The sequence below is a fragment of the Tribolium madens genome, unplaced genomic scaffold (assembly GCF_015345945.1).
Source record: "Tribolium madens isolate multiple individuals breed KSU strain unplaced genomic scaffold, Tmad_KSU_1.1 Scaffold_20;HRSCAF=117;Tcas5.2_LG4, whole genome shotgun sequence".
Classification (NCBI taxonomy): domain Eukaryota; kingdom Metazoa; phylum Arthropoda; class Insecta; order Coleoptera; family Tenebrionidae; genus Tribolium; species Tribolium madens.
In genome coordinates, this window is record NW_025400985.1 from 10,039,584 (window position 1) to 10,054,588 (window position 15,005).

The window sequence follows — 15,005 nt, forward strand, 5'->3', positions numbered from 1 at the left end:
GATAGGAAATTAAAGGTGCTTTCCAACGACATCTAACATAAAACAGTTATCAAAAAATTTCAAAGTTTTTAGCTGATGTCCGCTCCGGGTACCGAAAATTCAAAACATTAAAATTTTACAATATAACCAAATTCATTCCTACAGATTCAAAAAACTTAGAAAAGTGCATAAAAGATTATTGAGGCAAGTTTAAAAAAGAACGCTTTTCTAGAGTCTTCAAATAAATATTTTTTGTCGTGCAAAAGAAATTTTGGAAAATAGTAAAGAACAAAGAAAATTTGATTTCATTTTCATTATTATTATGTTTTTTTTAAAATACCCTATTTCCAATAGTGATGTCAACGTTCAAAAATGGTGCTCAATCGTTGTTTTGACAACTGTTTATTGAGCAATTGTGACAGTCTGCAGACGGTAATTTGAAGCAGAAATTAGCTATATTTTTTTTAATAACAATTTAAAAAAATGACGTTACGAAATATCCTTACACTATATTTAGAATAAGTGAAATATTTGGGTGGTGGGGAGGGAGAGAAACCGCGAATTAAGGGAAGTAAACATGCAAAAGAATATAATGTCCAATTTGTGGGCCATTATATCGTTCCGGTCGATTAGACAGCTCTGGCAGGGTGTAAAAGGAGGCATAATTATGTTTTAAAAAAGCGCGTATTTTATTCTTTGAAAGTTATGGAAAGACGGTAAAGCAAATTGTTCCTAAATAGGGTTTCGGTGGGGGTAAAAGAAGCTCGGAGCTATTCTCCAATTATAATATTATCAAGTTATTGGCGAGAAACTCTAATTGTCACTTTGGTTTCCAATTAAGACTGGTGGAACGTCGAACAAATCCCCTTCAGTCGTTCTCGGTTTAGCCGAATATTTATCCAGGAAGATTAATCCAACAACTAGTTTTAATCCTCAACAAACTCCCTCAATTGATACCGGAATTGGTTCCGATGAATTACCAATTTAATATTAAACCCTTTCATTACCGCCAGATAAATATTTCATAAAAGTCATGGAGTTAAAGCCAATATGGCCGCGAAGTGGATGTCGTAGGGTCCGGGTTTCCGGAATAATTCCGGGTTGGCAAGGGGATGTTGATAATGAGCTTCTGACGAGCTGCTCCCTCGCAACGCAGTTATAACTCCAAAATATGGGGATCGGAAGAATTATTATTCGACGAAACACCCCTCGAACCCGGAATTTTTACACTTTTACTTTATCTCTAACGAGCGATGAACGGTTTTCTCGTTATGTGTGTTTTTTTCGATCGAATATATGTGACACGCAGAGGTATTATTATTCACCTCTTTTGTTTCCGGAAACAACACTCACGCCATTTTGAATCATGGCGCCGGGTCAACACGTGACGGCTTTGTTTGATTTACCCCAAGATTGTGATCGAGCAGGTTAATACGGTTTAGGCTTGTAAAAATTGTTATGCAAAGAAATGGAAGTTTGTTGTGTAATGGAAAGTGCATTAGCTTAATCTAATTAGGGATTACGCGAGTCATTTATCAGCCCTGCTCTCCACTCTCCACTGATGTATATTTTATGCACCATTAAATATACTGTGAGCGTGTTCGCTACAATTGACAATTATTTATATTACAGTTACCATTTATCACATTATCGTTCGGTCATACCCGCATATTTCATAACAGTGAACTTTATTGAACCAAATGCAGGGATGTGATTGTAATTGTCGGAATGTTGAACGAGATATTTTTCAGAATAATTACCTGATAGGCACGAACCAGGACCTGAGGAACTAAAGGAATTTTTTAGTTGGGCGAAACCTGAAATTAAAAAAAAATTCATTAACAATTAATTTAATTACCAAGAAAACAAAAAAGTTGTACCTAACAAGCTCTTGATTCAATGCACAGTTTCTTTACCAGTCAATATTTTTCTATTTCATTATTCAAAAAAAATTAAAACGTTTAAAATTGACTCAAATCTCAAAAAAATAAAATCTGCCAAATGAACATAATTTTAGTTAAGGGTATTTTTTGGAAAAATAAGTTACTCTAGTAATCACTAATGTAGGATTGAAATATTTCTGAATTTTATTACCTAATTTGCCAAACCTTAAATATGAATGTTTTTTTGTCGAACCAATATTTTAGCACATCTAACATCTCTATCCGCAGCATAAAGTGTTTTTTTTTGTTTGTTTTCTCTTATAATAAATACCTACAACTCAGTTTATTTTATTCTAATCAAGATTGTAAGCTTAAAAAATACGAGTTACAGTTGGTTTTATAACATTTTAAACACACTTTCAACAGTGTTATTACTCCTCTTTAATTTTTTGATATAATTAAGAAAAAGGCTTTCTGGCATTCTGTTCAAAAAATGAAAGCTATTGCTGCATGCCATCCAGTTGGGCCAACCGCATCTTTTATACCTATTGCACATTGTTCGAATGTTTAATAAATGTTAAATCTTCCTAAAAGATACTAAAAACCAAGAAATTACGCCCTTTCAATTTTTTGATATGTTTAAGGTTTAAGGAGAAAGCTTTCTGGTGCTCTGTTGTAAAAATGTAGGTTGTGGCTCTATGCCGTCATGCTAAGAATAACACTTATTTTAAAAACCTTACAGTTTTGTGTTTAAAAATAAAAAATACATATAGTATAAAACCGTTCCCATCAAATTATAAAGAACCAAACGCTTTTTTCTTTTCCTCTTAAATTTAAATCATACAAAATAACTCAAATAAATTTAAATAGATGCAAGAACTTATAAAGCAACTTTTTTATTAACTAAAAATAAAACAAGAAAACATAAGTACGAGTACAATATGTGGAGCATGATTTTATTTTACTATAAAAAAATATTAAACAAGACATAAAACTTGAAGAGACAAATTAGTCAGCGTCCCAGACATGCTATTACCTACATAAATATTTTTTTAATACTAAATATTTTTACATATACTTAAATAAGACAATCTGAATGCAAAAGTAACCTATATTTAAATTGATTTTATCTATAGAATAGATTTTTTTCTGCTCATTTTTGGAATATAAGGTCTTTTATACCTAGTGAGCTAAAACATATACCTACAGGCTGAACCAAAAGGAGCGCACAAAATTCATAAATTTGTTTTTTTTTAATCTTCAATAAAGTAGACTTTATTTTTGTTAATGATACATTTTCATTAGATATACTATTATTTATAACGTCAATGATTTTTAAGTAATGACATCAGTATTTTTTAAATGGCAACCAACATTTTTGTTTCCTGTTTTTGATAGGTAATATTTTCTTTTAAAAAGATAGAATCATGTACCTTTAACGAAAAACAATCAACAAAATTGTTGGTTGCCATTCACGTCACAAATCTGACAAAATGTAGCATTTATAAAAATAAAATTGAACTCTTTGAGAATTGTTTTTGAAAAATGACATATCAAAATATGAATTTTGTGCGTTGCTTCTGGTACACCTGTATATTTACTGAAAAGTTTGTTATTATCGGCTATCTGAGCAAAAATTATTATGTTTATTTATACATATACAATTATTAGAGTTAAAAATGTAAAAGACGATTCTTTTCTGATGCTAAATTTGCTACAAAGTAGTTCTCAGCTATCGATTATATGTAAATTAGTAAATTAAGGGTCTTAACCAATTGTTAACTGCCGCATTTGATTACCTTATCACGTTTCGTCTTTACAACTTAATTTCGAAAAAGTTTAATTAATTTCGAACAATCTGTTCAAACTTTAATTACGCAATTTAATATTTAATATTGTGTCGATGTCAGTTTAATTTAGACTTGTTGATAGTCATTTTCGAGTCATATAAAACGATAATTAAAGCCAGTATTTATTTAAAGTCAAGGTTTTTATTGACAAAGGCAAGATACAGATCAGTAAATTTAATAATTATTTCAACACCACCCACAACCACTCTTGACAACTTAAAGAAACTTGAAGAGGTCAAGGTTGGTTTTATAATTTGATTGTACTAGAATAAGCACATTTCGTAAAAATCCCATGAATATCTCAAATTTCACCCGGAACAAAGTCGAACGTTCCACATTTATGTCGTTTCTTCCGCACACATCTATTATCCATACACGTACCGATGTTAAGTAGCTGTCATATGACAAGCAATCCACAATACAAAACAACCTGAGACGTCTAAGCTACCATTGAAGCATAATGGACCATGCCTAATGCTCCTCCAAGCAATTCGCCTTCCGTTCGCGGACGAAAAGGCCGAAAATTCTCTGCCGGCTTCCCTGGATCGATTTAAAATGTTTTGACCACAAGAGATGCTCCTTTGTGCTCGTATGGGAGCTCAGATTTTTTTGATAATAGGACGTATTCAGGCTTTTATGTCGGAATAAATGTAATCCTATATCGTTTAACGACGATTTTATGGAGCTCGCACACAAGTCAAAATTTTTACACGGCGTAAAGACAGCGGTCGAATTTTGGCCGTAATAACGGATGATTGTGGCAGATTTACGCCCTTAGAAATTCCCGGTGTTATATTGGATTTCCCATTCTCGCCGCATACACGCTTCAATCTGAAGATAGATAACATCTGTAGGTTTGAGTGTCACACCTATTGCCTGAAAGGGTATGGATTCGCTCACATTCAAGCAACAAATTGAGGCACAATAAGCAGGCACTTTAGACTGCTCGGTTCCGTTCAATTCCATTGAGTAGGTGTCGTGTGGATGACATCGGACACCTGACCTGCACTCCGCATTTAAAGTGCCCTTTTATTGGGACATAAAGCCCTCAGCATCCTTTCAAAAAAATTAAAAGATTACTTCATTGATTAAATTCGCACCACCGGTTACACTTTTTCCAAACCAGTCTACCCGTTTCCAAGGCGACCTGATATACAGGCAAAAATATTTTCCCTTCTTTCTTCATCTTTAGTTTAAAAATAAGCATTTTTCATTTTTGCGTATACATTTAGTTTCATTTTCTGAGGGCTTTAGCGAGAATGCACTTTAAAATTAAAACGTTTAAAGTTTGTATTTATTAGTTTATCTTCTCTTCTCATAAAAAAGATTGTGATTTCTGAACTACTATAGAATTTGTATTACGGTTGGAAAAGAAAATGAATTTTGGTAGTTTTTAATTTTGTGACAAAGGACAGAAGCTTAATACATTAACCTTTCTTTAAAAAATTAACAGCTATTTTATAGAATGCAAATAAAAAATTTAATCCAGAATTAAAGTAATTCGAATAACGTAATTTTTTTTTGCATTCCTAAACATCAATTTAATAGCAAATTAAAATTTAACAGAAACTGGCCTTCAGTGTAGGTATATCACATGAGTACTGAAATTGCTTTTTGTGTTTTCTTTTTTATTTAGATTTTGTGTTTTTATACAGTATGTCTTTGGATTGAGTTTACAAGAAAAATTTTTTTTTATCTTTGATTTTACGAAGGAAAAACTTTTGTTGGTTCACCTGAAACGAGCAAATCTGGACTTACAACTTCATTATTCTGATTCAGTGAAAAGAAAAGTTAATTTTTCTTTTGATAGTCGACTTAGAATATTTTTTTTCGGAATAAGTCTATTCCAGCACCCAAATGACGTCATTTGAGTGCTGGAATAAGTCGTTGGCGTTAATTTAATTTTAGGGACGGACTTTCTTCACAATCATTTTCAAATGTGAAAATAAGAATTATTTTTATTTTTTACAACCGCCTAAAATTATTCCACATAAATGTCGCAAACCGTCGCAAAATTCTCTAGAAAAAAAAATTAAAACTTTCGTTTTTTAGTTTATAAAATGATATAAAGCGGCAAAATAGAAAAAGTAGTATAAAGCACTTCAAGCACTCACTTGTTCCTCAACTCGCCGCTACGCGGCTCGTTTCGGAATTTCAAATTTGTGCATTCAAGTTGCTTCTGCAACTTCTACTTTAATATACTATTCTCTGCCTTTTAAGCCCTATCAAGTTGGCGGTTTTATTTATTTGACAACAATACCTATGTCAATTTGACAATTAATTTATTAATTAAATAATGACTTTGGTTTTTATCTTAATGCTGTTTCTTTGAGTTGTTATTTATTAAAATTATGTTTGTCAAAAACATTTTTGTTATTTAACTTGCGTAAACTCATTGTCAAAACAATAAAACCGCCAATATGATAGGACTTAAAAAGCAGAGAAAACTTATTCTAAGACCAAAATCGAGAGAAAAATGAACTTTTCTTTCTACTGAGTTAGAATAATAAAGTTTTAATTGCAGATTTACTCGTTTTACGTAAAGCAACAAAACGTTTTTCCTTTGCAGTTTTGGCGTAAAATTAAAGATAATTTTTTTTTCTCTTGTAAACTCAATCTGGGGACATACTGTATAACATGTCGTAAGTATAACTACTAATTTAAACTGAAATCACAGATGTTGTTAAAAAAATATGATATTTACGTATCATACCATATTTGAAAACTTCCTACTAAACCAATATTTTATATATAAATGTGACTTTTATAAAAGTTTTTGTCACTTTGTATGTATAATTTGTTTGTATTTGCTATTTTAAAAACCAATTCAGTATCACAACATCAGTTTTGTGTTTAACTTTATTATCACTCCTCTTAAAATCTTTATATTTATTAGTTTTTTGAAAGCGATGATTTAGTCTGACTGTTTCTTTAGATGAGGTACTTACTAGAATTTCAGTTTTAAGCTTATTGCATTGGGTTAACATATTTTTACGTATTAAAAAATTTAAGAAAAATATCATTTTTAAAAAAGTAAAGTAAGAAAAACAGAAATTTGTATGACAACACATTTCTGAGACTATTTCCTCACATATTGGGACACTGTATTTTTATTATATTTATTTTATTTATTCAATTTTTGTCTTTCAGTGTGGCTTTTATTAAAACTAATGAAGCAAAAATATCATCTGAATTACTCGAGTTTTTGTAAGTTTCTTGTCAATTTTCTAATTTTTGTTTCTACATTTTTCATATTTGATTTTTTGTATTTTAAATTTTTATACTCTTATCATTAGATAAACTTATTAAAGTTCTTCGAAAAGACAGTTTGACTAAGAAGGTTACAATGCTTTTCCTGTTTTCTAATTAACGTTTATTAACTTAAGATTTAAAAAAGAAAAAAAAAATTGTTTTTATAAACCAGAAGAGGTGCAGGGGTGGATTTAACAATAAGCAAATGGGCACCTGCCTAGGGCTGCAGCTGATGAAAAAGTGTTTTATGTTTTATTCAGATGTAAAATAATTCAATTAAATAAAAGACAGATAACAACTTCACTGTCATAACTTGCAATGGTTTTAGTCTATTTTTTTAATTTCATGTTTTGTTTAGCTGTAGACAATTTTTTCGATTTATTACAAAATTTTTGATGATTCTGTTTGAGAAAAATAATAGCCAAAAGATTTAATTGTTTAAAAATATTGACAGTATGTGAACTGCAGATGTGTATTAAATCGAGTCCAGATAAATAGCATTTGGGAGACTGAAGGTTCTGGATAATTTGCTGAACCTAATTTGGTGGATCAAAAGCATATTAGCTGGAATATTCGTATTAAAACAATTAATTATTGTGTGAAAAAGCGTTCTTTAATGTCACAAGATTGAATAAGGTGCTTTCGCATTACAAAAAAGTCATTGTGGCTCGGTGATAAAATGTTCCAATTAGGTGTTTTGGTTTCTTCTTCGTAATGAAGAAGTTGGTTGGGAATTGAGCCATTTGAAATAAATTATGGCGTAAACTTAATTATGTCAAAAATGCGAAGAATCTCAACTTCTTAATTAAATGCAGTTTTGCTCAAACATCTTCCTACTTTACCGAGATGAATAAGTTTAATTAAATCCTTGTGTTTTATTATGTCTCCCTGCCACGTGACTCACTTTCAAAAGATTATCTCTCGAATTCGTTGAAACATTTGCCGATTTATTGTTGAAAATCCTCATAAAGAAAATCTACTTTCGTGCTAATTATCTCGCAAAGGATAAAACACTCTTTGTCGCGTAAAAATCTAATTGGGACGAAAATTTTCCGGCTGAAACTCGTGTAAGGTGGTGGAAAACAAGCCTCGCAGTCAAATATTCCAAGCTGTAACATTTTAGTTTATGGAGCTGTTGATAAAGGCCATAGGTGTATTGAAATTATGTGTAAATGTGGCCGATTTTAGGCCTTAGTAAAGTGCATTGACAACGTTCACGGCGCCGAACGGCACTCGTTGGAACTAATTAATTATCGAGTCGCAGTTAATTACTACCGTAACGAACCCCTTTCCTCTCTGTTGTTGCCAACCGTGTGACGACCTGCAACCCCTTTCCATTGCCTTTGTTTCCGTATAATTCAATTTTCTACATGTATAGAGCCTGCAATGTTCGCGTTCAAATATCTATTTAGTCAAAGTCCACAACGAACGTAAATTATGTTGTCTATCTGCGACATCGGCGGCTTTAACAAAGGAAATTGCGCTGTTTTACGCATTTTTCACCAAATTATTGATCAATCGCCCCAATCAGACAAATTTTCAAATTTTAATAACAATTATTTGCAACAAAGTCTAATTACGCCTCATTAAACCTCAATACCATCTGTTACTACACCAAAGTGGCCAAATAATTACATTGAATTACAGATCATTATTGAATTAAGCAATAGGCTGAAACCTCGTTTCTGAAAACTCTGATGATCATGGATGATTGGCTGAGAATTGCACCTTTCGGTGCTTTGATTAACTCATTTTTCCGTTTCTTGTAAACAGGCTTACTTTCAGAATCAATACGAGCGTCTGACGCATTTTGTCTCTTTATTTGCATCGTTGTAGCTAGCATTTGTGCAAAGAGTGAATGTTGGTTATAAAATTACCCTTTTCCTGATTTGCGACCTGGCGAGCACCAAATGAAATTCCAAATTAAGTAACGCTTGTAGTAATTAAGCCTCAAGATAGCTTATTGTTGCTGCAGCTTATACGAGTCCTCTATGAAGGAGGACTTTAGAGTCTTGGTTTCAACGACGCCGCTGTAAATATATGTGCCAAAATGCCTCACATTCTCACCATTATATTATTCTTGTGTAATTATGTTGCATTGTATCGAAGTTGGCGAACATAGCTCTTCGTGTTTTATAGGTATTTGCTAAATTGCTGATGCACACTTCTACACGATACACTTATTTTCATTATTTTCGCATTTCCTGGCAAACTAAACGTTTTATTCATGGAATGAGGACTACTAAATACGAAATACTCAAACAGCATTGTGCATTATCAAATGCTTTTAGGGAGTAAAACGTTCGAGAATTCCTCAGCAAATGACAATTTTACTCTTATTGTAACTTAGTGTTGTAACTATAAACAAAACAAAAAATATTTCTATTTTGTTTCATTGGTCTTAACAATTTAGCATTGCTTTATCGCTCACTTTTTTTCTTCTTAAAAATAGCGAACGCACCTACGTAGGAAAATGTAATTTGGGTATTATTTTTACTAAATTTATTAAAATATATACCAATCTGTTACTAACCTTTATTGTGTTCGAAAAATATTTAAACTGTTTCCACTTCACTTTTTCTAGTGTAATTTGGACTTGTAATCGAGCAGTGTTGTCGCTCTCGGTCGTTTAAAGAACGACTCACACTGGCCGATTCTTTTTGATGACTATATCTCAGTAAGGCTATTTTGAAATGAAAAATTAAGATTAAACTACTGTCTACTGTTATTATAGATTTTTTTTTTATAAAAATAGAAAATTTCATAAAAGTTTTTTAGTTTTTGTAATAATTCATTGAAATTAGTAAAAATATAAAAAAATTAACTCTGCAACACTAGGTAGGTAAGAATTTTTGTGAATTTCCAAAGAAGACAAATTCTAAAACATAAAACTTTGTCTGTCACTTTAAAATGGTATTGCTAGTAAAAATTTGGAAATTTAATAAAAAAATATTATAAAAGAGGCGTTATAAGACCATGAGAAGTATTAGGATTTTTAAAATAAAAAATGGGATATTAGCATTTTTAATCAAAAGCATTATTGTTTAATTTTTAGGAAGTTTTTGACAAAAATTTACGCAATTCATCAAGCATCAAGAAATTGACTTTACAATAAAATTTGTTAACTAATTTTGTCACACAGTTATTTAATAATGATTACCTACTTCAAACATATGTCAAATTTATAATTTCCACCAATAGTATATCTTTATGTCACCCAATCATAAGCGTCTTTTGCGATAAAATTTCTCTTCCTGCTGTCATTGAAGTGATTAATCTTCTTGTTCTTATGTCAGATGGATTTTTTTAAATTTATTAATTTCTTAATTTTTTTATTAAGTGCTTTTGGAAATAATTTAATCAAATATAACACGACCATCACAAGTTCAAGTAAGTTTTAGTTTTTGATGTTTAAAATGAAGTTTTACTAAATATTTGAAGATAGTTTTTGTGTCAAAAATTTCCACTTATTAATTTTAGCTGAGTCAAAAAAATTCCAGAAAATTTTTATGTTCCTATGGTAATCATATTAAATACTAAATTCAGATTGGTTCTTCCATAGGGTCATGCATTTTTCGAATACATTTACAAATTTCAACTCAAACTTTTTTGTCTCAGACAATTTTACTCGTTAAAATTTGGAAATTTATATTCATTTATATTCAATTTCATAATTTTTTTCACAAGAATTAAAGAATCTAATAAGTGATACTGATAATAATAGTATTTGTCGTTTGTTGTTCCATTTTTCTCATATGTTCAATAAACGTTCAAGCAGTTCTTTAAAGCATTAAATCAATAATAATTTCGTTCTTGTACTCTATTAGCAATCTGTCTAAACTCAGTGATTCGCTGCCAACTAAATCGAATTAAACACTGCCCTTCTAACTGCAAAGCAGATATGGACCAGATTCACAGCTCACTAATTTTGTGGTGTGATCCTTTGTGTTTCCCTATCGCAGCCCCACTGAAAGCTCGCCTTGCCATCACCGATCAGGTTACTCCAATTTCTTCCCAATTGTAATTATCGACCGATTACGTATCTCATTCAGTCAAATTCCGCGTTAGAGAAAAAAGAAATTTTTTCGTAGCTATACCACTAATTTGTCGGTAAACACCATCTGGAGTGAAGAGGATGATTCAATTAAAAAGTATGATGCAGTGTTTCGGGGGCCACCCCGTAGCAGACAGGTAGAAAATACGCGCGTACAAGGCGAACACCTCTCTTCACGATGTCTGTAAAAATTAAACGGTGCTATTCAATTGTTGGAGAGGAAGTGCCCCCGGTATCCCCCGTTCTTGACATGTCGTGAGCTTTTCACACGTCCCATATCCTGATGGAATGCGAACGTAAATAGATCGGATAACCTTGCGTTTCTGAATAAATCATATTTTCAAGCGCATTTTTCACCAACAACAACGATTGCGACGAGGTTCTCTTTTCAAAGCCGAGAAAAATTACCCAATCGTTTAATGATAAACATATAATCACGGCTTTGCAACAAAGGAGGCGGTTGGCATACAGTACAAACCTTTTCAATCTCACTACGCACAAAAAAAAAACAACAAACACTTAATTCTTTAATCTTTTCTTTTTTATAATTTGTTCACAATACGGTTTTTACCAAACATTGTTAAAAAAATAAAAGAGTAACTGTTTCATTATTTTTTCGATGTATTAATAAAGATTAATTATTATTAAACATTCATTATTTCAAATTAGAAATATATCAATAAAAAAAATTATAATCTGTATATTTAACAGTTTGAAATATCATGTTTTGACAAATATTATCTCAAATAATAAGAATTAATTACTTATTAACTATTACCTACAGTTACAAAATTTCGTCAGAAGTCAAATATTTTTCTGATTTTTCTTCAATAAAAATACCTTTAGCAGACTCTGTATACAGACTGTGCCAGAACTTGCGTTCTATAAAAATTTCTAAGTTATGAGAGTTTGTATTTTACACTTTGACTCTATTTACTTCTATGGAAAAATATTTTTCCATGTTTTTTTGCTGCAGGCTACAAGGAAGATGTATCCTATAAATTGTAACTGTTTACAGTTATTTTGTGGCTTTTATCGGCAAAATGTTTCTACCTTTACTAAATAATTATAAAAAAAAACTAATATAAAATTGTCAGTATCATTAAATAGACATAAAAAATGTCAAATGTCAGAAAATACTCGTAAATGTCGTAAATTTTTTGACAGAAAAAAATTTTTAAATATTTTTTCCATGTTCCTGGTATCTTATCTTACCTACTTGAAATTTTTCTCTGGTGCCCGAGTTCTGACACATCCTATATATTGTTACACACTTTTTTAAATGTTCTGAAAAATCAATATTCTGAAAAATCGAACAATTGAAAAACCCGTTGCAATAATTATTTTAGATTAACGAGGTTTTTCTGTACATTTTGATAATACATACATTATTACAGGGTGTTTCACGTAAATTTACGAGGCCTGCGCCTGTAAGATGCAATCAATAATACATATTCCGATACGAACTCGATTTCAAATTTTGAAAAATTGGATAATCTTCTCTAGTTTGTTCACGCTTTCAGAAATTACAACGTTTTTAGTTAGTTAGTGATTAAGATAGATGAACTACAATCATATTCATGACGTCTCTTAATAGAACAAATGATAATTGTTTCTGAAAAACTGCAGTTTATGACTATTAATAAAACAGTGATTAGTTTGACAACTACTGTCATAGGTTTCCAAAAATTAAATAATTAAATGTGTATTTTTTGTATCCAGTGTTTTGTGACTTTTGTATATTTGGGTGCGTACATTAGGCGTAAGCCTCGTAAAGTTATGTGAAATACTCTGTATATAAACAAGCAAACTGACTTATTACTTTGAAATTAAGTTGACATTGAATAATGTAGAGACTGAAAAATATACAACGATATACACAAAGTAGGTATGTAGTAAACATGTATATATTATTAAAGTAAATTAAACAAGGTACAAGAGATAAAATTAAGTTTGTTGCTTGATTTTCTATTTTGTATTTATTTCAATACTTTTTTAGAAAATAAAACAAACCAATTTGTGTGAGTTGTTAACAAGGTTTTTTACTGGAAATAAAAATATATAAATAATCGTTAAAAATAATATACAGATCCTATAGGTACTTTTTTATATGGATTTATGTAAGTATATGTACTTACTTATGGGTCAAAAATAATCTCATAACAAAATTTTGTAGCAATATTTTTGGTTTTTACCTTTAATTATTACTTCAAATCTTAATGACATTTTCAAGATTTTCAGCAGAAAATTGAATTTTTTTTGTAATTTCCACTTTTAATAATTTTACAGAAAAACTAAGCTTCATTTGGTTAAATACTTTATTTCTACATTAGAAAAATTAAGAAATTATGTTTTTTTAATACATAAGTTTTGCCTAAACACTTTCAATTTTTTCTTTTTTTATTAAACTTAAAATCACAACTTTTGAAGGTTTGTATAGAAATTTTTTTTCCTTCAACAAATATGACTCAAACTGTGAAGCTAAGAGACATTTTAAAAAATGTTAAATATTTACCTACTTTTCAAACTTTAAAGAAATTATAAGAACGATATTTAGAGATTTAAACTAAAATAATAATAATAATAGTAAAAGAGTACACATCGAGGTTTTTGTGTTATTTGCATGTTGTTGAACTAATAATTTTTTGTAACTTTTGTCGATGTCGAAGCTAAACAAGCCATTGCCAATAATTATTTCCCGAATGTCTGCAAACTCCGAATGGTCGTTTTCATTGTAGACGCGAATGATCCGTTAGTGACAAGCATACAAAGCTGCGTGCCCAGCAGGGGTTGACGCTGTTTCACGGACTATACGCATGCTGTTCTTTCGGAAAAATCGTCCTTATATCCAGCATTTATACGACCAAACTCGCTTTGATTAAAATCTTCCAAAACCCGACCGAGTCCGCAATCGAAAATTTCAAATCGGACGGATGCATTCAATTTGTGTTAATTGAGTCATTCCGATATAGGCTGCCATTTTAGTTTAATTTAATTTCGGTTTTTTTCTTTCTAAAGCGAGTCGATGCACTGTGCTTAATTTACATATAATTAATAAGAGACCGTGGCAATTTCCTACGAAAACTTAACGAGTGGGTAGCAAAGTGACTAGGCGAATTTTTACCACAATTAGTACAATAACAGACGTACGCAGGGTGGAATTAATTTGATTTCCTTAAAATAAACAGGAAACGATAAGTGGATAATTAATTTGTTGCCTGTTATCTTAAATAACATCAATGACAATTATTATCTTAGTGGTAGCTCGTGCTTGATAACATCTCTTAAGAAATGTGTTTACGACCAATAATAATCAATTAATCAACTTGTTAGCGCCGATTTAAATTTAATTAAATTTCTTCGACACGAATTTTTTTATTCAACATTGTTATTAATGTATCGTTAGTAACTGAGCTGCCGATACAGATTTAACCAATAGCAGCATGCATAATGAGGATCAATGGCTCATTATAGCATGATCTGAACATCAATACTAATTGGTAATTTGATGTGGCCTTGATTAGATGATGAACCGAGCTATATCCGCTATCTAACTTTGCACCTCTTCATATCCTGTTATCAATTTAGTGCCCACTGAACAAGAATTTTCCTAATTACATTCTAGCAAGGATGAGGTTTTGAACTTTTTCTAATTAGCCGGAAACTAATTGACCTAATTATCGCAAATTTTATGTAAATTAAATCAAGTATCCAATTGCAATGTAGCAAATTAATTAATGGAGCAAACATACTTTTTATTTCCACTAAATATAACACAATAATTTGTATTCCGTATTACATTACATAATCCATTTTCTGTAATCTGAATCAAATTTTATTAGTTTTGATTTGGACCAAAGTAGTATCGTTAATGAAATTAATTATTATTGCTTAATATATTATTTAAATACAAAATTTATTAACGTATTTACCCTAATTTATTAATTATTGATAACAATCATTAGCGATTAGAATAATCATTAGGTC

General features: G+C 30.6%; 1 protein-coding gene across 1 annotated transcript in view; it reads right to left on the reverse strand.

Moving 5' to 3' along the window:
- Window positions 1-15,005, reverse strand: part of LOC123005685 (visual system homeobox 2-like) — a 63,938-nt gene that overhangs the window by 46,227 nt on the left and 2,706 nt on the right. Inside the window, exon 2 of the mRNA XM_044399542.1 lies at window positions 1,740-1,796. Within this exon, the coding sequence (XP_044255477.1) occupies window positions 1,740-1,796 (57 nt within the window). The remainder of the gene's footprint in view (window positions 1-1,739; window positions 1,797-15,005) is intronic.